Here is a 24,109-nt window from a genome sequence, read left to right as displayed (position 1 = left end):
CAAAGGAACTGAAAAGCCTTTTAAATTACTGGAGTATTGCAATGGGGATTTATTTAGGCAGTACCTAAGCAAAAGAACTCATTGTAGATTTTAAGCTCTGGTCTGTAAAATCTCTGTAAAAGGTTAAACTTCCTGCTAGCCCACATTAATGTTTTGGCTGGGGCTTTTATTGTTTTGTTTTGTTGTTTGTTTGCTCTGTTTTTAATGTTGTTGCCAAATGTTTATTCAAGCTTCTTTTGCCTTTTACCTAAGAAGGAGTAAATAAATACTCAAGAAAATATTCAAGTAAACAAAGACCTTAAGTGACCATAAATACATAAATGTTAGTTTTTGAGTGCCAAGCACAACTGTAAATATTAAGAAAGGGAGATTAGCTCAACTGCATACGACAAGATGACCCTTAGTGAAAGCTGACATATCACTCACTGCCAATTGCCAGCAGTCTGTCCCCTCTCTGCAGATCAGCAGCTGCAGCAGGAGAGTTTGGAGTCACAGTTTCGATGACAACGTGCCCTGCATCCTCCTCCTTGGACTGCACAAGGCGCAGCGTGAGCCCAACGCTTTGCAGATTCCCTTTCACAAGTTCTGCCTGCACAGAAAGAAGACAAAAGTATCTCAGTAAAGCTGACAGCAAGGATTCATGGCTACAAACAATGATTTAAATAAAAATCAAAATGATACAAGGTTAATGTTAAAAACAAATTATTATTTAGAAAACGCATTAGGACATCCATTGACTTAGCTTCATTAATTAACTGTCTGCCAACAAAGTTTACACCTTTGGAGTTATTCACAAAAAGTCCCAGTCCTAAATAAAACATTATAATTAAACACAACCTCATTTATCCATTTTATTAGGAGCACTGTACCATCAGTCTAGGTATCACTTTGAATGTAGCCCATTTGTGTTATAAAACTAACACTACGAGCAGCTCTCCAGTAGTCTGTGCAAAAGGGTGTTTGGAGTGACAAAACTCTTATGTTTTAACATATTGCTTAAGTAGATTTAGAACAAATCTCAATTAACAACAGCCTGAAAAGTTTCTTCAAAGATGCTAATCCTTTCCTCATACTTATCTTGCAAAATAAAGACAATTTAATTTTTAACTCAAATAACCTCAAATACCTTTTAAAACAAACAAACAAACAAAAAAGGACAATTGAGGTGCAATCTCTGTAGCTGACTTTCATATGACAGACCTAGGCAGTGATCAATTATTTATAGACCTTTGGCAACTTTTTTCCTAATAAAAGCAGTCCTAATGAATTTAACAATATGTTTTCCCCTAAAGCACATTCCTGTTAGACTATTTCAAATGACTGTTCACCATCATTCCATCAAGATATTCTATGTGAAAGGAAAACTCATATGTTTCAGCTTCAAGGGTAGAAATTTAATTTGCTTTTTTGATTCCCAAGAAGAGAGAGGCAGACAGTGTAGAAACCTCCACAGGAAATTTTGTATTTGGTTTCAATTTACTGAGTTCAGGTAGACAGCCTTCTCCTCCGGCTTCTGCATTTACTTTGTTGCTGTTCAATCGTGGATGTTTGAACTGTCTGGAGTTGAGCCTCCTCTTTGGAGGATGTGTTTGTTTACTCAGTTTGTGCAATGGCTTTCCACAGATGGAAGTGGATTACTTAGCTCAGTCCATGGCTCTCTCCTTGGTGCATGACTGTCACTCCTTTCCAACAATCTGCATCTTGTTTTTTTTTAATTGTAGTTCAGATCTTTATAGAAATATGAATGCTGTGCTGCTCGGCAGTTTGCTACAGAACAGCACCAAGTTTGAAGAAGCAGACTTGCATTAACTTTCCAAGCTTTGTCATTATTTTCTGCATTTCCCACAGGCACCTACTCTTTTTTCTCAAACTTCTATTGTTAATACCCAGTACTCTGTGTAAGAATAACAAGACCAATATAAGCTTAATTGCAGTTCCAAGACTTAAAGGTTATTCCAGAATGGAACAAGTAAATAATTGCCTACAGAAACAACACTGATGGAGTTTTTGGGTGATTTTTGTTCATTTGTTTGTTTAAATGTCATCCTCATTTACACCAAAACTACAACTACATAATTAAATTTTAAAAAATCTAAATAATAAACTACTAAGTGTTAAGAAACAAAGAAGTATCAGAAATGTCTGTGGAAGAAAACAAACTTTTTTTTTTTTTAAAAGAATTGCTCATCTGCTTTATCCCTTTATTTATATGCAATATAGCTTTAAGCTAGCAATTCACAAATGTTGCAATGTGCTGTAAGGAAACAACATGAACAATTACTGCAATTTCAAACAACACTAATTGAATATTTTAACTGTCAAAAACACAAATGACATGAATTTGCTTTGGCAGCACGCAAAGCTGCAACAATAACAACATCCAAAGATCACAATAATATAACTGCACATTCTTATCAAACAATGAGGAAACCATTATTTCTGAGCTTTGCTCAGAGTCCAAGTACTCAAATCTCAGTTTTCCTATGATGGTTCCTTTGTAAGTCTTGCTCTAAGTGATTAAGCTCAAAAAAAAAATTTCCAAATCATTGTGTTTGAATAGAAGAGGAACTATCATAATGAAGATCAGGAAGTAAACTCGCATTTAAGGAATGCTGACAAACATGAAAATTACAAAGGGCTGAAAAACAAATTATAACCACTTTCCCCCCTAATTTCTGTTAGTGCACTGAAGTAGAAAGCTGTTTAGTGAGAGAATTCCAGGAAAGAAATGGATGCTTAGAACAGTGGAAAAAAAAAAACCAACAAAAACCTCAAGATGGTTTTCCTTTTAACACCCTGTTGTTCTGGTAATTTAATTATACTCCTTTAGGAAGTCACCTATTTTGACTGTACACAGTTTCTTCTGAAATCTTACATTAGTTCTGTATCTCAAAGCCCAGAACTGGAGTTTGTGAGACAAGATATTTTAGAGTCATGGCCTGTCCAGGGTGGGCATTCTGTTAGCTTTGCATGGCAGCAGAAACACTGCAGTGACTCTGTCACAACATGAGACAACTCTTGTCCACTCTGTGTCTGAGCAGAGCAGAAAAACTCCCAAGGACTGCAGGAAGGTGACCACCACAACCCTGCCAGGAAAACCTACCCCTTTCTCATACATTCAAAGAGTGGCCCCAAGTGATAACATTTCTCCAGAAAGTCACAAATCTTGTCTGAAAGAGAGTGTCAGGAGGAACAGCTGGGGTTGCAACATCTGACTTTCTGAAGAAAGGCAGCAAGGATCTCTAACCATTGTCGGTACTTGCAATCATGGCAAAGTACATGATGAGCAGATATGGAGAAAGGGGATAATTAGACAGTAAAAAGGGAAAAAAAAGTTACCAAAAGCTCTTTTTTAAAGTGTTTGTCGGTACAGACTCTGATGCTTTTGAGTTTCCTTTGAATCCAAGGTCTCCTTTGAGCAGAACTACACAGTGAATGACTTAACAGTGAAAATATTCTGTAGTGCAAAGACTAGAAACTCCTGAGGTGATCCCCAGCTCTTCACCCTTCCCTCCTCCTCCAGGGAGAGACCACATGAAAGCAATGAGGGACAGCTGGGACCCAAGATATGTAGGTATCTCTGAACATTTGGCTCCCATGCAGGGAAGGACACAGCCTGCAGATTACAACATGTATGACTCACTGATGGCAAGGAGACTTCCAATATCCAGAATCTGATGGAAAGCTGTTTTTGGAAGAAGAGCGCCTTTGAACATAACAAGCAAAGTTCATCTCAACTTTTATTAACTTTGGCACAGTCACAAGCTTTCTCATGAAGTAAAGTGGTTTTATTTATCAACCCAAACCAGATGAATAGTTTCCTTGATTATTCCTGCAAGAAACACCATGCTATCTCAGGCTAAGATGAATGCAGGTGAAGACCATTTGGAGCTCTCAAACACCCCCCCACCCCAACAAGTTCACTCACAAACCCAAATATCTTTGTATACCCAGCACAACTTTATGCCTTTCAGTCTCCTCCTCAAATTATGACTTGACAATAAATGTGAAAAACCAAAGAGCTATGAAACACAGAACACGAGGAGGATGAAAATCAGCTAAATGACACTGAGTTTAGAAGAAAATTGCTGTTAATGAAAGGACATTTATTATCAAGAAACCTTGCTGCAAGGGAGAAAAACTAACAGCTGCACTCAGGAAAGGGAAATTTTAACCAATTAGCTATATCATATTAAAGCAAGTTTATTATAATTTGGTCTAATTAATAGCTCTGTTTTACTAGTTCCTGCAAACCTTAGTAGTTATTTAAATAAGAAGCAAGACAAAGCAGATATTAGTACTTCACTGTCAGTGACAGCATACATTCAGTGTATTTAGCATTGAAATATTTAGAGCTAAACTGTATCACAGAGCTTAGAAAATGTACCTTTTTTAAAAAAAAGCAAGCAATCCCCAGACTATTTATTAAATACTTGTTGAGATTAGGATGTAACAAAATAGGAATTACTATTTGAGGAATAAAAAACAAATTTAAAAAGGGATGTAATTTCCTTAGTGTTTTATTATTTAAAAAAACCAAACAAAACAAACAAACAAAAAAAAAACCCCAAAAAACAAAAAAACAAACCCCAAATGCCAACAATCAAACGAGGGCACAAGCTGTCCATTAACTTTAAAATTAAGAGAATATTTTGCTGTGGAGCTGAGAACACTTGACTTTTACAGGCCAAAGTCCATAAGCATTGATTCCACAGCACAGGCTTTAGTTCGTTTATAAGCACCAGTGTATGAGGCACTGCAGAGCACAACCCCAATGCTACTTTCAGTTCAATATTGGATGTCTGCTCTGGAAACACAATGCAGGAGAAAATGATCTTGTGTCTCAGCCTTTCCTTGCCTTGTTTTTCTGTGAGCCCAGCAGTTGAATGTCAGTGAAAATCAATTTTTCCAAACCTTTTCAAACATACCAGTAGTGAACTCCACAGTGATTAATTAGAAGTTACAGCTTGCTAGTATCATTTAAATGGCCAAATATTTACATGAGTGTCAAAACACAATACAGTTTTAATCTTCAAATGCTTCATGAAATTATCAGTCTGAAATAATTTACAAACAGAATGGGATGATAAATAAATATCCCTTTTATAGGCAACACACAAATGTGATGCCATCTCATTACTATTTATTCCAAAACTGCATATATGAAGTTAGATTTATTTGATTCAGAGGTAAGAATGCCATCAGTAACACTGTAGTCTCGTAAGTAGAACCTAAGTTAAAATTAGATACAGCAGTTCCATTCAGAATTTCTAAGATAAAACATAAAAATAATGTCCCTGAATAAATATAGAGATTACAGCATCTAGGAAAGGGTGTGTGACAATCTCTTACCAGCACTATGAATATCATTCAGCTAAACTTTAAAAACTATTAGGTGCATACAAAAATAGAAAATCACAAAATTAAGCCATAGCAGGATAATTAGAGCATAAGACTTTTGCTTTTAAACCAAACTGCTTATTTTTGGAAACTAAAAAGGAAATTGTTGTTTTTGCAAGCTTAATTTTACACTGTAAAATAATTTCTAATGGTCTAAATTTGTTTAACTATTTGTAAGCATTAACATCATTAATCTTTACTAAAATTTAGTAAGCATGTCATATTCTTTTCAATAAATGCTAAGAAAAGCTTGATCACCCAAGCACAAACAACAATTCTCATTTTACTGACTTTAGATCACTAGAAGAACACTGTTTTTTCCAAACTGTTCACATTCCCTATCAGGGGTATGTAACACACTCTATGTAGCAGAAACTGAGCCCATAGCAGTGCTGCAGGACAGATAAAAATTTTTTTTTTGCGAAACCATTGAAGTTGCCAGAGGGGATCTTAGGTATCTTAGGTATTCTTGCAAGGTATAGTCTAACATGTTTTGAGGAAAAAGAAGTGAAAATATCTGTGAATATGTCTGCAAAGTATTGAATTCTCCCACACAACCCTGCACACCGAGAGGAGAGGAAGGAATATTTCATGTCAAATCCCCCAAAACATTAAAGTCCAAAAACTGGGAAGCAGTTCCTTCTCTTCAGAAGACTCAGTTATTTGTATTATTGAAAAAAGGTTTTTGGCAAACACCCTTAAAACACTGACTTTACTATTATTGCTTTTTTCAACCCTATTATTGAATACAGTTATTTATATGTGACCTGCACAGCAAAGAGACTGAGATTATTTACAGGGGAGAAGAGGCAGTAAAAGGAAACGGGTGTCACCAAATTGATTTGCCTCTTAGAAACACTGGACACAAAGGAAATCAAATAATTTTCTTCTAATGTTCTGGAAGGATTTCAATCTATGCTTTAGAAAAGGAATAGGTGTTTTTCTTCTCCTTGTGACACAGACCTGAAGCCAAAGAAGAGAGCTTGTGCCCGTGTAGCACAACTCTTCCAAACCTCTTCTCCAGCTCTCCCGTCCACAGAGCGCGAAAACCCCAGACCTGCTCTGATGTAAACTCAGACTAAGGAATCCATGATGACAGAAACACTTTCATTTCCAGGCATAGAGAAAACTCCCAATTACAGAAAGAGGAACCTTTTCTGAGCATTCAACAGCTAACACTGCTCTTGGGATGCTTAAACAGCTCAGTAGTCAATAAAGTATGCCTTAATTCTCAGTTATAAACTGTGTTCACTGTTATGTCTCACACATGCACAGGTGCAATGATGCAGATGTGTGCATGTGCCTCCATCTCCAGATTTAACCTGTGTATTTCCTTTAGTGGGTTCAGAAATGTTGAAACACACTGACAGAAAGATTTAAATAAAATAAAAAGCTGTAGTAATATTTACAGAATAACTAGACTATGCAGTATGACAATCAATTAAAAGGAAGGAAATAATCTCTGCAATCAAATTAAATCTACACAGAAAATAGACTTAGGTTATGTTCCTCTCCACTAGAAAGAGGCATTAATTACAAATCACTTATTAGAAAAAGACTGATGGCAATGTAATGTAAAACATAATACACCGGCTACTTACAGCTAGAAGCAATATGCCATTCTAGAAAACATGTTTACAAATTTGGAAATTAATCTACTGATTTGTGAAATAATTTTTTCCAAATAATTAATAAAAGACTGTTTGAATAAAAATTTGTTTTATTTTTTCCGTAATTTAATCTAAATCCCAAATCTAAAATTGTTACTGTTCCACAATTTGTATCAAGACTTCTATGACAATAACTAACATATTCTTCCTTGCTATGTGATCCTTCCTCCATACCAAAGACAAACACATCTTTAGCATCATTCAAGTGGAAATTTTAATGTATTTTTCCACCATTCCCAGGTTCACATTGATTCAGCTAATTTCGACAAACACTTTGATCTGTCCCCTCTCGGTTTTTTAAAATTTTGACAAAACATCAGACAAATATGTTGAATTAATTTCTTCTAGATATACAGAATGGTAGGTGAAGGGGGAGGTGTGTGATATTTTTTTCCAAAATAACTAAATTTATTAATACATTTAAACATTTAAATATATATATGTGTGAATAGAACTTTCAATAAGAAATCAAAAGGAAACGATCTGCTGCTTATTAAAAAATCTTGTTGAACAGCATTCCCAATTATTGTTTCTGCACAATTCCTTTTACAGTCATGACTGAGCAACTGCCAGAAAGATATTCTTATGAACAATTTGCCTGCAAGAAGAAATTTGATGATCCTATTAAAAATTTACCATGCAAAACCAAAATAAGTTTGGAAAAGCTACTAAAATGGACTTCTACCATAAGGAGGTATCACCAATAAAAAGAAAATTTCAACCACATTTTCTTCATTTCTCTTTCTGTTCTGTGCCACTTATTTGATAGTTAAACCATTCCTTACTTCTACTCAATGTTCACTGCAGTGTTTGTAGAGGGTTTCTGGACCAGGTTGATCCTTCAAATTTTAGACAGTTTTTATTAATTGTTTTTTGCTTAACCCGAAATTTTCAGCAGTAAAACAAAGGAATTAGCCAACACTCAAAATCATCTTGAGACTAATTATTCACACAATTTTTCCTAGCACGAGTATCAGAAAATATATTAAAAAAAAAAAAAGTTCTTCAGCTTCTTTCCTTTAATTCAACATCACCCATTTTGCAATTTCTGCATTTTTGACATACATTTGCATTCCACACCCCATCAGCTGGAGCAGCTTTACAGCACTGGCTATGCTTTGGTGCCTCATTCAGTGTCACTGAATGAATAGCCACCACCTGTTTTGTGGAACACCACAAAAACCACATTTTTGATGACTATAAACATGAAAAAAGGGAAGTGAGATGTAATACCTTTTGCTGTTAATCTTTGCAGCCTTGTGAATTGTGGTCTGTGCATGGGGAGACACAACCACCTCAGATGAACACCGCGTTTTTCCCCTTTGGTTTGCTTTACTTTTAGGAAGTGTACGTATGGACAAGAAAATTGTTATTTTCTTACTAGTCATCCTAAATAGCAAGCCAGAGGGACTCATTTTCTGTTCTACATGGTAACTTGTAAAACCCAAAAAATACAAGTTACAAAATATGACCCTAATTTCGTTCTGAAATGAGTTACACATTGGACCAAGATCATATTTAAAATAGCAATTCATTAAGGCCACAATATGGCAAATGTTATGCACGTGTCTAACTTCACCATCATAAACTATTTGTCTGAAAATAAATGTGACAATTCCTCATAGGAAAATTAAACATCTGCATGTCTGCCTGATGAGCACTGAAAACTTTTGACATCAGCAAAATCCAGAACAGGCTTGTTACTGAAGAGAATGTGGAGCTGTATCTTATTTTCCCAAATCCTTCTGACACATTGCAGGTACTCTTGGGCTAAGATACTCCTAAAAAATTGCACCTTCCAATTGCATGGTGAAGCAGGTTACACGACATGCAAAAAGCAAACTGTTTAGCAATTACCATGAATTGCTGGGGCATTCTTACAGCAATTATAGGACTTGAATGGAGGAGTTAAAGACAAACAAGGCAGCAGAAAACCTGCATTTAACTTTGAAGCGTCAAAGGCAGGTAAAATAAAGGCCTTCAGTTTTAGGTGGAGCTCTTCTTTGCAGAGCAATTTAGCACAAACAGCAACATAGCTCTTCTTTAAGTGCTCTTACTCACTGACATCCTTTTAGTCTTCATTAAACCCAACTTTGATGTTTTCCTTCGGCACTGAAGAAATAGAAAAGATCGCTTTTTCTCCTAATCTCATATCACCATATAAGCCTTTGATTGGAAAAAGGCTTCCTCTGATATTGCTTAAGCATTACTGGATCATCATATAAATATTTTGTGCAAAACTCAGGTAGCCTAATAAATACTGAAATAAGGTTACTAAGTTAATTAATAATACCATGTGTGACATCAAACCAATAAAAACTTTACCTTGTTATAAATCACTGCATTGCAAATTACAAACAAAGGAGATGGATGAGAACCTGTGAGTTAATGCACTGTGAGGGGTTTGCTCATCTCCGAAATGGAACAAAAAAACTGAAAACATTTAAGCGTATGCATTAAAAATAAACCTTCTAAAACAGTAATTACTTATCTGTACCTTGGAAGTATCTCATCAATGGTGATAAGACAGCTACTATTAATTCCTGCAATAAACTCAAAATATTGGACTATCAGGTAAAGTTCTTTATAATAGAAATAATAGAGAAAGTGGAGAGTTTTCTCCACACAGAGAAACTGCTCAGCAATTATGATTATTGGACCCAGCAGCATTAACTGCCTGAATACTGACATGGATATTGCCATCAGAACTGAAAATATGAAAAGTTACTATCCACTGGGATTGCAATAATATGCATCACATATGCTAGTCTCCATGGAAATAAGATAGACAATAAAATTTATAAGCACTAAAATGTAATAACTCTTAGATTTCAATAATGGGCTTTAAAGTCACATTTTAAAGGGCTTAGAAGTTACTTTCCTGACAGAAAAGCTATACTCTCACAAACAAAGCACTAAGACAGCAGATAATACAAATTACAGTCTCATCAATAACACAGCCAAAGCAACAGGGACCTCACACCTCGAACCTCCATAATCACACAATTTGAAATATCATAGAACTTAAGAGAACATTTTGTTACTTCTGCACTGCAGAAACACTATTTTCTTGGCAAATGGTACATTTCTCATCAACATTAATGGCTAGATGGCTATTAAAGCACAAGCCTGAATAATATCCTGTGTGACCCACGGAGTGTTCAGACTCCCACATTCCCACTGAACTAGCTAAGCCCAAAGGAACTAAAGCAGATGTAGCAGAATGATCCGTGATCTTAACAGCTCTTCAGAGATTAAATAGAAGACCCATCTGTATCAAAATGAAGTTCTGTTGCATATACAAGCCCCAGCCCCACTCTTTGCCTGGTAAAACCAGACCAACACTTTTCTGAAATTCTATGTTACCATGGCCAGAAGAAATGAGGATTTATATTATTCCAAATAATTGTTCCAAGAAGCCAAGGTTTTGTATATAACAATCTTTCTGTACCTCAAGAGGCAGCCAAACCACACTGAATTGTTTTCAATTAAATTCTGGACAAAATGCTGCAGCATAAACACACAACCACACAACCAGTAAAGGTTTCCACAACCATACATCTATTTCTGGTTATTTTGTTGAACACATCACATCAAATCAATTTATTTATGGTTATAGGGCACAAGTCGCTGGTAGGCAGTGAAACAGCAGCTCAATGTCACATCTAATTAGCAGCACCAAGACAACAGCACACCTAGAAACCAGATTTTCATTCTGTTACTGATGACCATCGCTTATAAAAATTGCCACAACAATTAAACTGAAAATATCTTTACATCAACTCAGTCAAATACTGACAATTCACTTTGCAAAAGAAATCAATACCCAGCTCTATCTCCTCTGCACTTGAAAAAATAATCCAGATTATTTTTTAATACACATAAAGATCAATTCCAAATAGATCCAAAGAATGATTTGGAAACAGAACGTGAGCTGTAAATTGGAATCCACATACCAGCCAGCTTTGCAACCGAGCTTCTAAAAACGCTTCATGAAAACCCAAACATCTGAACTTTTTGTAGAAGGGATCTTTGCAGTGCTCTCTCCACACAACCAGCATGACCATAACTGCCTAGTAGAAAGTAGGATTTCCTTTCCCTATAGGCAGCTATCTGAATGACAAGAAAACAATTTGTGCAACTACGTCTTCTCCGGAAATCAGTTTTAGATCTCAAACCACTAACACTAAAGCATGGAAAAGAGCTGAAAAGAAATATTCTTCCAGAAGCAGCTTACTAGGAGCAAACCCCACAAAAGTTACAAGAGAAGCAGAACACTACCCATAGAGGAAGTAAAAGTTCATTTTTTTTGACCTTTTTTTCCAAGTATCTTCTGGCTCAGGAAAGCAACAGATATCATTTCCTCATCTCCCTTTTGCAAGGTAAGTGAAAGAATGAATAGGAAATTATGTCAAGCTTAAAAACTTCTTTTACTTCAGCACTCACTATAACTTCATACACTCTGGTTTTATGCTCTATTATTTTTAAATTAACAACATATTTTATTGATAGTTGGTGAAATATATATGAAAAATACCCACGGGATTTCATAAAGCAACATCTTTCTACTTCCCTTTTTCCCTTCTCTCTTTCTGTGACCAGAAACCCAGCTTGCTTGGGACTGTGACCAATTACCTCTTTCAAAGAATTCAGAAATCACTCATTAAATTGAAAATTGAACAAAGGATTAGTCAATACCGTACAAGGCTTGAGAAATAAATCTAACTTTTAAAAAAGTCATACTGAAGAAGATAGGAATAATTCAGCTTACTTAACAATTTCAATGACCCTTATTATAAAAGAAAAAGGAAATTGCATCCAAGAAGTTGATGAAAACTTGTGAAATAATTTGAAGACTTGGTTCAGACTATGGTACTATATTTTTTTGATCATCACTGTAAGGGTATTGGTGAAACAGCCCAAAAAAGGCCCAAAAATCGTCCATAAATGGCACATTCAATGCCAAGCATTCAAAAGTCTGAGGTTTCTCTTTTAAAGTGATAATTTAAAAAGTATTTCATTTGAAAACCTACAGGCTTAAGACATTAGGACTCTATAGAAAAAAACAATGTGCAATGTGATGAATGGTGAAATACCTCACAGTAAAAAGAAGAGTAAACCCAAGAAAATTCCCAATAGCAAAGCTTCAGGATACAAAATTACAAATTTAGTCATCAGCTTGTTCCCAATGTTATAAAGCCACTTTCCTCCCACTAGAGTTCAATATTTTTAATAACCTCCACAGCACACTGAAAAAACCTACCAGAAAAATCATAGTTAGTCAAGGTTTAGGGGAAAAAAAATAAAAGGGTAAAAAGATTGTGTATATAGAGATGGGAAGGAAAAGGAGATGGGAGATGGAAAAAAAATCAGATCTGGACAAGAAAATTTCAGTTTGTAAATCCATGGCTGCACTATGACGGCAAAAGACTTCTAATTTTCCCGTTCCCATGACCTCTGATTAATAAAAATTAATTCACATCAACTACCAAGAAACCAATGCATTTAGCTTAAAACTGATAATTTTCAATTATTTATGTACACTGTTACATTTCGGTAGAGACGTCCACGATATATTACACTATATTAACAAAGGAATTGCCTTTTTTGCTTGAAAAAGGAAAAAAAAAAAAAACAACTTGGGAGTTAAGGAAGTAAAACTATGAATTCTTTATTTTTTTACTTAGGAGTTATACTAAAAGAAAATCATAATGAATAAATGTGTGTTCATCATGCACAGCTTGCCCTTCTTTAAGTCCACAAAACCAGTCTGTGACTTATATACTCCCATACCATCTGATCCAGAGCATTGCAAAGTAATTAAACCTCAGGTAAATCTACACTATTAAGTCAGACAAACATCAAAATTAGATGAGTTTGATGCTTTCAGCAGAAACATCACTGATTTTTTGCCATTTTCATACAAGGACACATTTCTAAGTTGAAACAGTATTTTGCATAGAAAGCAGTCCAAAGTTAAAAATGGCATGCAAGGATCATAATCTGAATATAATGATAACATCAACTAATGAGCTGTTAATAATTAATAAGAGCTATGGTTTTATTACACAGACAGTGAAGAATATCAGCTTTTTTTGCAGGCCCTCCTCCACAGCAGCTGTCAGAGCTGTGGTCACAGGGGTAAACCCAGCCCTGATGGGGACAAGTGGCAGCAGTGGCAGCACCCACCCACGCCCAAAGGTGAGTCCCACAGCAGCAGGACCCTCCTGGTAGCCAGGCTGCCCTGCTGGGGGGGGACCTGACAGCCAGCTCACCCCACAGAACCCTGAGCTTTTCACCTGGGCATGCTGCAGCTCTCTGCAAAGTATCCACACAAGGTTTCATATCCCAACATCTTTTTATTTCCCTTTCCCGCTTCTCCTCTGCCACCAGAAATACAGCTTGCTTGGGACCTTGGCCAACTACCTTCCCCAAAGAATTCACAACTCACTCATTTAATTGAAAATTGAACAAAGAATTTGTCAACACTGTACAATGCCTGAGAAATAAATACAGCTAAAAAAACCCATACAAATAGTGACACAGGGCGAAGGAGGACTAGAGCCAAGCGAGGCCACTTCCTTGATTTAAGTCTCTGCCTGAGTAAACAACTTTTTTCCAACAGAAGTTCAAACCCTATTTTACAAATAACTATGCTTTCCACAAAAAAAAAAAAAAGGCATTTTACAGTTATACAGACACTCAGAAGTATAAAAAAAGGGACATAGCTAAATTAATACAAAGATACAAAGATGAGACTTTTCCAGTGAGACACTTTCTTTGAAATGGATATCAAAGTTATGCCTCCAGGTTTCAGTGACAGTCACTCAGTTGATATACCAACCCTAAAGCAGTGTGGCTAAAATATGATTTTCTGAAATTCTTAAATGACAAAAAATTGCACTACTAACAATAACCAGTTAAAAATAAATCTATACACTAGATAAGACCCCTTGCCAACATTCACATTACAGAGTATTCAAGATAAATGGAAGCAATACTCAAGAAATGGAACTAAAGATATGCTGGGGAAGAGGTGAAGTGATAGAAACTCAAAAAAAGCTTGTCTGTATCTACAGTGCACCCCTGTACATTTTGCATATCAGCCACACTTTCTCTTACAGAAGATATTGCTTTAAAGTATTTCTGACCAACTGATAGTTACAGGCTGCCTGCTCATTCAGCACTCTCAACTGCTATTCCTTCCTTAATAAATGCTATGTAAAAATGGATGATACCTACAGATTCATAAAAAGATGTACTCCTCAAAGTTAATGACTTCAAAAAGACTGTACACTTCATGACTTATTTGCAAAATTTTCACTTTTCAGTAATAACAAATTAATCACTGCTCTCCTGTTCTGAGTTTATGCTGCTGTCTCAAGAGAAATTCCACTTAAAAAAATTCAATCTGTTCCATTGACAGTAGAAATTTATACTCCTGCACTTTGCATTTGTCAATACATAACACTTAAAGCTTACCCAGTGATCTGTAGAACTGCTAAACATCAGTCATCAGGAAAGCACACAGCAAGAAAAGAAGAATCTAGCTTTCAAAAGGAAGAAGAATCTCTTTCAGAAACTGGTTGGTAAAGTTACTTCCCAGTAAAACGCAAAAGTAAAAAATAAGAAAGAGTGCCAAGTTTCAATGTCAAAGATTTATTTGTGATATAGACAGAAGAGAAGAAAGAGAAAGGAATTTGCTTGCACCTCTCCCACACTACTTTGCTGAAAAGAAGGCCCAGGATAGAATCTGTCAAGACCCACACAGAATCCTTCCCTGCACTGTTCTTCCTGCAGCCACAGCAGCATTCCTTGAATCTTTTCTGTTGTAGATTTAAAGTACGTACCTCAGCATTTGAAGAGTTATACACCAGGTTGAGGATTTGGCAAAAATCAAAAAGTAACCCTTTGCTCCACTAAATTACTTCTGAATGTGCAGAAAAGTGTGTATTGTGTCCAGGACACATTTCCAGTGCCTTTATAAGTTACTACTTCCATCTGTTAAAACAAATTCAGAAATAAAACTAATCTCTGTAGAAGTAAATTTTTTTGTCTTAGTGAGAATCAGGTTCTTCATTTTCTGGTAAATCTCATTTATTTTCATTACAATAACTAGACATGAGGGAATATTGTTTAATGCCCTGTCATAAAATCTGTTCCTCCTAGCAGTTATTTTTAAAGTTCGGGAATTAATTCTTGGTTATCTCAATCAAATGCAACCAAGACTTTTGGTTCCTCATCCATTTCTGCACATCAGTTGGCAAGGATCTGAATGCCTCTGCTCACAACAGCAGCCAACAGTTTGTTCCTAGTTATTACAAACATTTTTAGAATACTTCCTATTTCAGATTCTCTTCCAACAGTGAAGCTTCAACAACTCCAGTGGAAATACAAACATTCATCAGGATTGGCAAAAAATTCGTTTAAAAAAATGAATTCTCAAATATTGTTTTGCAAGAAGTAAAAAATCCATCATAGATGTTCCCATGTTTTGGCAAAACACCCATTGTAGCCAAAATGAAGATGTTTTAATATTACTTTCTCTAGCAGGTCTGCACCTCAGATGCAATCTTGATGCAATTTAATTAAAAATTTTTAAGCTAAAACTCTCTCCAGCCTTGACTGCCTGCTACACAAAAAAAGTTTATTTCATCTGAAGCCATCCCTACAGATGAATTAGGCTAGTCTGAAAACTAAATTAGTCTTTTTGTGAATTATTTTTTTTAACTAGTTGAAATCACAGCTCTGCTGCCCTCCCCTCCCTGTTTAACAGCGTAGTCTGTCACGCACTATTTAGCAGAAGTGAAAATACAATTCCAAGAAAAAAGACTTTTTTATCAACGAGCACTGCCTGGCTGTGCTCAGGAAGAGGATCTGAGCCAGCTTGGCACTGACCTGGGTGGAGCTGGGGCCAGATTACTTCCTTCCATTCTAAATTACTGACTTGACACAGATACTTTGTCCAGATACCATTGTAATCTTGTTTTGGACTACATATATATCTAGAAAAAAATGCTTGGAATCAAGCCAATTTTTCTGCCAAATGTTTCTGATAGTACAACTACATATTTCCTGGGAGTTTCTCAAACCTGTAAATAATATACATTAATCAGGCACTTTAAAAAATCTGCATTAGCCAAATATTCACAGCTACTCTCCCCCCGTGAGCTGATTTTTGTCCTATTCCTCTGCTCTCTGTTTATGCAGCAGAACTGGTGCAGGTATTTATCACTGCACATGGTCTGCACCAAGCTGACAGTCACTGTTTGCTCTTCCTTACTGCTGTGCAGAGGCACAGCTTTTTAGCTCAGCTTTAGTTCAGTGTGTTCTTAAGGCAGAACTGCCCATGGTCCCCACCTCCCCTGCTTTGATTTGCATTAGAAAGTGCTCCTGGAACACACCAAGTGCATTCCCTGCAGAGGAAGCTGCAGCAGTGTGTCAGCAGTGGTGGTCCTAATGCCAATCCCGAGTGAGTATCCCAGGAGGACAGAGCAGAAGCAGAGCCTAGTAAGGCCTCCAGGACTGTGTGGAAGTGCTGCCCTCAGCCCCCAGGCCATGCTAGATCTTCCAGGGGCAGCCTAAGCACTCTGTTGTCCACTTGGCTTGCAAAATCCATTTTCCAAACTCATTTATTTATATGTACATGTCCATAGAGAGAATTTGAGATACAGTCTATACTGGAATCCAGAAATACAACAATTGCCATACTGGTGTGTTTCACAGTCCCCAAGAACAGACCATACAGCTCAAACAGAACTGGACTCCACATTTCACAGAAACACCATGTGAGTGAACAGCAGTTGGTGACTTAAGCAAGTTACTTGTTGTACACTTAAGTCCAACAAAATCCTACTGTAAATGTGCATCTGATTTAAAGCAGTGGAAATCACTGGTTTGAAAGGGGGAGATTTACAGATGAACCACATGTTTGTTTGCATTAAAAGTTCTGAACACAGTAATCCTACGCTACATATAGCTCACATTGTTGTGTAAAATGATTGTTTTTAGTTTACAAGCTGCTGTACAGACTATTCCTGATATATTCCCACAGATGTGTGATTTAACTACTCTGGAACCTAGAAACAGATTTCTGCAATTGCTCTTTAAACATCAACTTTGTTATTTCTTGACTCTGCTGATGAACTTCAAGTGAGTCAATTCCAGTTTCTCAAGGACCACTTACTGTATTTGCAAAGTATCTATTTTTTTTAATGCATGGTCAACTTGTTATCCATCAGACTTCCATATATATTTAACTGAAGTAGAGCAACTGATGTTTTTCATTATATAAATGTATCTATTAAGTTCATGCACTTATGTATATGCACAACTTACACATAAAAAGTGCATATGCATATTTATAATATATATGTTTTTAGATGGTTTTTATAATTAAAAAAATCCCAGCAAACAGAACACCCAAAAATATTTCTGCATATCAAGTTTCTAAGGAATTAGGTTTCTTTTCTCTCCTTCAGCCAAGGAAAAGCTAAAGCTCTGAATAACATCAAATGGATCTGAAGTTGCACAGACATGATATTTGTTCCAAACTAAGCATCTAAAAATGGAAAGGGATGACATAAGTACAGATCTGAATATACTGACTTTTGGTCACTGGCAGTTCATAAATTCTATTTATCCACTATCTATTTACCCAAACTCTGACAGAGAGCCTTTTACCAGACTGCATTAAAGGAAATGCTCCATTTCCTAAGGATGATTTACTCCTGATCACTTCTGATCTGCAGGTGGCCTTTGCAGAGCATCACTCTGTTCCCTCCAACCCTGATACACCAGGTGACCTTTCAGTCATTTCATTTGTATGATGGGAATCAGCAATTCCAGGTTTGATCCCCAAGGCTTTTCCAGGACAACTGCTGCACTGCCCACTCACATTATTCTCTTATTGCTCTCTGCCATCATTACAGAGCTCTGGTAGAACGTGCACTGCACTTGTCTGAGGACATTTTTGCTTACATGTTTTTTTTTAAAATTATGGAAACCATTTTTAAGATCCTTGGTCATCATTAACAAGCACTTAACTTGCACTGATAATTATCTTAATAATCACTTTTGCCTACAAAGTGAGATTCCACTCCTGCTGTTCCACAGACACAGAACAGCCACAGTAACTGGTAATGCAGTAACCAGTGAAAATTAAAATAACAATATAAATACACCACTGTTCTCATTCACTCTGTTTGGCCTCCATGTGTTGTAGTATGCAACACTGTGACAAGAACTTAATTTCTGGTTCAACTTGTGACTGAAGAGGGAGAAAGCAAAAAGATAAACAGTCAATTTGAGATAATGTTCAGTTAAATAATTACATTATAGGAAGGCAAGATGTGACACATGTTACAACACTGTATAACCTTGAGTCCAAGAATCTGAACTACTTAAAGCATTTGACTTCATAAAAATGTAACAATACATTCGAATATACACAGAATAAGGAATTCCTCCCACTAAATTAAAGGTTTTCTTTGCAGTCACTCAGCACACCCTATGCCTGTATTTTGACACTTGAACCAGAAAATTTAAAATGACTGACATCAACTAACTATTTGAGGTGTATGAAAATTCATTTCTATCCCACTGAAGGGCATTGGATACCTACGTTAAAGAATTACAGTTTTTTTAGTTAAACAATTAACATAAATAATTATTTTATAGTTATTAATTAAAGGTATTTTTTAAAATCACCATTCCAAATTTCTTGCTGGTATACAACCTGATGATGCTTTTGTTAAGCTAATATAATAGATAATTTAGCCAGTGTAAACCAAAAAATAGGAGCCAGAACCAAGTAGCTGAGAGTTCTTGTATGGTCTCCTCAATAGTTATTAATGCACTCCAGAGTCTATGAACAGGTGAGATGTTCATACTCTGAAGCAAGGACAGTGTCAGATTCCTGAAGGGCAGAAGTCAAGTCTCAGCTGTTCTGTGACAACTACAAGCACTTGCCTACCCTGTGACAATCTGCAGAAACTCCAGTGTAATTTTCTCTTCCTTAACTGCAAGATGAACTTCCAGATGATGAACTGCTTGTGGCAGTAACGCTCAGACGAGTTCCCACCGAGCAACGCGCAGTCAGAAAAGAAAACTCTGCAACTCTGTCATGTCAAACCTGCCCACACCTCATACAGATTTTGGAAGGTGACTGGTTTTAGGAGAGTTTGTGAACACCAAGTGCCAGTACCTTGCTATCTCTTAACAAGTGTTTTTACTCACAGCCATAGGCGTCTTTTACACAACTTTTTACCCACTCCTGGGCTTTCTCTCTGGAAAACGTTTCTGTTCAGTAATTGTACATTCAAGCACAGACTCCCCCTCTTCGTTATTTTGAGAGATATAACTGTTCACCAATGGAAGGAAAACAGCTGTCAACCTGCCCAATTTGATGAGGTCCTGATTTGGTAGAGAAACATTGCAACATCACTAAAATCCACACAGATGAATAAATCAGCTCCAATACAGTTACTGCCTCCTTAGTAAGAACAGATCCCAGCCTCTCAATATGAAAAGAAAAAAACTATGTTAGGAAAAGGCTAACTGTTTTAAGGTTATCAGAGAAAATACATTTTAAAAGTAAACTGGAGGGCTGAAGAGGAAAACAAGCTACAAACCAGTGAGAATAGAACCAGTTTATTTTTCCAAAGGTGGCTGTAGATAGCTGTGTTTAAGTAAGTCCCTCCCCTTCCACTTCAGCCATGTGAAGCAGCCTCCAGCCCAAGCTGCCAGCTCATCTGGCCACGCAACTTTGCAGTAGGATGAAACAAAATAATTGAAAAAGTCCTTCCAGAAACACTGAATTACCCATGAACCACTTTGTGTACTCTGGTCAATAAAACACTGTTATCTCTCTTACAATAAGCCATACTGTTTATACAAACAAAGTTAGCCTTCATGCATCAGCCATCTATTTATTTAGCAAGATCAGCTATCACTGTAAATCAATTTCTTTGCAAATGAGAAAGACAGCTGCTGTTAAACCTACTTAAAACTCTTTACTGTATTCAGTATTTGGACATGTTGCAGAACAGGCAACAAGAACAGGGGAAAAAAAGTCACCAACATCACATCTGGTGACACACTGAAACAGTCTTCCCTTTTACAAGCATTTCTAAGGAAAAGGTATAATTTACTGGTTTTTTTATAGTTACATATCTTTAAATATGAACCAGTGGATTAAAAAGTATGATAAGAAAAACATACAACTGACAGTCAAACTGGGTACTATCAGGATGATACATAAAATAGTCAACTGAAAGGTAACTCATAAAATCTGTACTACAGCTTGGCTATTCCAATAGTAAAAACAGAGCAAAAATTAGTATTAGCTATTAGTATTAGTATTAATATTAGCTCCATAAAAAGTACTAAAGAACAGACCTAACCCCTGAGTAAGCCTGAAGTTTCATGTACCTTTTATCCTAGAACAGTCATATAGAAAAGTCTTACTAAGGACAATTCACCCAACACAACCAACCAAAGGCTGGAGCCTCTGTGATGAATCAGGAGGTCACTGCCATGTTTTAGGGGTCAAGACCTTACAAAATATCAGTTTGGAAGACCTCAGCTGGATAACTATCACCAATGGCATTTGCAATACAGCTTGGCTACAAAATCTAATGGAGAGTTCAATTGGAATTAGGTGGCTTCAAGCCAAACTTATTTCACTATACAAGACAAGTATCTGGTTGCAGAAGAACTCCTGAATCCGAGGACCATGAATTAGCCTTGTTGGCAGCTCTCAAAGTAAGAGCTGGGGATGGAGAAGTGCAAAAACAGAGCACTAAGCACTGCTCAGCACAGCTTCTTCTCACTCAAGTTAGAAAGAACTTGAGTGAGATCCATTAATCTTCTCACCTCCTATTTTAAATTTAAGACTCAGCAAGTCAGACTGATCGCACACAGTCAATGTCTGCAGCAGTCCAGGGAAAATCACAATGTCACATTTGGGCACAGGGAGAAAAAGGTGCAGGGAAGGGCAGCCCCAGACTCAGATGCACACACTACATTTAGTACTGTCTGCTGCCAAATGCCAGAGTGTGGAAAGTTCCCCTTTCTGCCTGCCCCAAGGAGGGTGCTCATGGCCAGGATGCAGCACAGGACAGCTTCTGATGAGCAGGTAAGAAAAGCACTGCTCATCACAAGCACCAGGTCAGACTGTGACTGGAATGATGACTTTGGGTTCTAAAGAACTATTTGAATATACACTGAAATAAACCCCTGTCAGTGGGGTTTTGGTGGGGGTTTTTAGTGTTCATATTCAACAGTCTCTAAGCAATAAAGAACTAACAGTGCATTTTCACAGAAGGTTGTTCATTAAATCACAGTAAAGCTTTCTGAAGCCCCAAGTCAAAAAGCTTAAATGTTTAGGATGAGACTGAAAAAATCCTGATGGCCTTCAAGTTTATTTGAAAGACAGATTACAGAATATTATGTAAGGCACAAATCTCAGAACTATTCCCCATTGTATTTACAAATATTACCAAGTTTTACAAGATCATGAATTTTCATAAAAAGTGACATTTTCAAAAAGCTTTTCTTGCTTTAATCCTCCTTCTTTCTTTTGATAGGATTAAATGCTGAAATGGCAGGCTGTTAAATAAGCACAGTGAAATGCCAACTGTGAGGCATTTAACTCCATGTATTCACAAATTAACATTTCACAGTTGCTTTAAATTTTGACATTATAGTTTAGTACCTTCAGGCAACTCATTTCAGAAGGTGCTGGATTTGATTTACATTATTTTTCATTTTAGATTCATATGTTATGGTACTGGAATACCTTGAAGTTTCCCTTAATCCCTGATAAAGGAAATTTAGTTTTATGAAAAGCTGTGAAATATTGCTCTTTTTTTTTCACAGTGCAAGATTGAAAGATGGTGTTATAGGTCCTCCCCTTGAGTTACTCCAGGCCTGACCACAATGTTCAGAATGCACTGGAGAAAACATCAAGCAGTATTCATAAAAAAGCAGTGGGAAGCTTTTATTAATTCTTTATTTCTTTCCATTATTAGATTACTTCAGGAGATATTTGTGTGCTTCTGAGAAAACTGCTGCAAGAGTGAATCCTATAGTCTACCAGATGTGGCATTTTACATGAAAATTTTTACTTTGCAGAATATGAAAAGCAGTTTCAGTATTGCTAAAGTTAATATTTATAGAAGGGATTTTAAAAAAAATCATAATGAAAATCCTTACCAACAACAAAAAAGCCCCAATACTTACTCCCTGTAGAAATAAGAAACTGGAGAAATATGAAGCTGTGGTTATTCTTACAGTACCACCTCAGACAACTGAGTTGACACCAGTGTTTAAAGGTGTCCCCTCATATTTTTCTTATAGTTATGTAACTTATTTTATGATCAATAATGGTTCTCTTGTGCTCCTGAATTTCTATTAAAAAGACTTTAAGAGAAAACTTGGAACAGGTACATTTTTGGTGTGCAGTTGAGAACCTCTCCCCATTATTTCATATTACTACAACCAGCAAAAAGCACAAACCCTTTACAGTTTACATGTTTTCTGAGAATAAGACTATCAGACTACTGATCTCTTTGCAATATGTTCTACAATTTCTAGAAAACTCCCTAATCTTTATCAGAAAAATCAGAATGTAGATAAAAGAAACACAACTACAAAGATTTGCAGAGCAGTTCATAAGAAACAAGATTCTCACTTCACTACAACTGCACTTTTGAGTCATTCTTCTGTACAGAGCTGGATCCAGAGAAAAGCAGCAGCATCTATAGAGCAGTCTAGGCACTGCAGTCAGTGCACAGGGTACTCACAAAGCCACCTCAGGTCTCTGCTACTCTTACTTCAAGTTCATCTCCATGTGTTTTCCTTTTATACATAAAGCAACTTTGATTTTTGCTGAAAAACCATGCTGTTCTTTCATAACACTACACAGGAAATGCTGGTGCTGGTAAAGTCACAGCAAGAGTCTCACCAAGGGTAGAGAGGGCCCAGAGCTCCCTCTGAACAGATGTGCTCATCAAAGGGAAAACAGAACAATTCTTTTTGTTTGCAGAAATCAACCTGGTACTGCTGACTGGCAGTCCAGTGGACATAACCATCCACATTTATGATAGAGCCTCCACTTCAGATCTACAAGTATGCATCACATTATGTAGAGATATCTCATTATTTAACCACAGAACACCTGTCTGGTAACCCAGACAGGTTACCTGGTTAATGCTAAATGGTAATTGTAAATGGTAATAGTAAATGCTAATTACTGCATCCTATCCATACATCATTTTTACATAGCAATGCCCTGATTAATGATAATTCCAGCAGCATGTACTAGTAATTAAGGTATTTCAGGAAGTTTATGTTTCACATGGGAATGTGCCAAATCACTCTCTGAAGTTTTACTTATTTCAGATCTGACAAACATAAGCCTGAGACACCTTTGTATTGTAACAGACACTTCAATAATCTCCAGATATATTCAATAACACATCACCTTTTTTCAAAATCAATTGTGACATCTACTAATGTTCCATAAATTCTGGGATCAGATTAAAGTCTTGCCAAAATTCATTACAAAGTATTAGAGCTGCCTAATCTTTTATCACTACTACTAACACAATAAAAAGAATGAAAATGTCAGGAAGTATAGAAAGTTATGAGAATTTTCCTCAGGAACATTGTAGAACATAGTTGCATTGTCATGCCTTTGTGAGGCTTGTGTAAATTAGACCTTGTTAAACCAGAATCTTTTAACTTTTCACTTCAACTTTGCTATTTCTCCTTCATAGTTTCTGAAGTTGTTATTCATTCTAACTTCATCTTGACTAGGTACTGTACATATGAGCATTAAAATAAGGATTTAATATTAGAAAGGTATTAAGTATTGCCACCAACTGCTTCATGGTTAATATTGCATTAGGGCTAACAATCATAACTAAGGATAGAAGTAAACTTATTGTTTGGAAAAGTAAAACATTTTTTTCATTAAACTTACTATTTAACTCACACAATTAATATTTCTGAAAAGAACAAATTTCCAGTGCTAA

The 24,109-nt window shown here is 36.4% G+C and overlaps 1 protein-coding gene across 1 annotated transcript in view; it reads right to left on the bottom strand.

Annotated features, from left to right (window-relative positions):
* Positions 1-24,109, bottom strand: part of PDZD8 (PDZ domain containing 8) — a 52,113-nt gene that overhangs the window by 5,176 nt on the left and 22,828 nt on the right. Inside the window, exon 4 of the mRNA XM_033066379.1 lies at positions 427-589. Within this exon, the coding sequence (XP_032922270.1) occupies positions 427-589 (163 nt within the window). The remainder of the gene's footprint in view (positions 1-426; positions 590-24,109) is intronic.

Source organism: Catharus ustulatus, chromosome 8 (genome assembly GCF_009819885.2).
Source record: "Catharus ustulatus isolate bCatUst1 chromosome 8, bCatUst1.pri.v2, whole genome shotgun sequence".
In the NCBI taxonomy this organism is placed as follows: Eukaryota; Metazoa; Chordata; class Aves; order Passeriformes; family Turdidae; genus Catharus; species Catharus ustulatus.
Note: the sequence above shows the minus strand (reverse complement) of the source record. Positions and strands in the feature narration are given on the sequence as shown.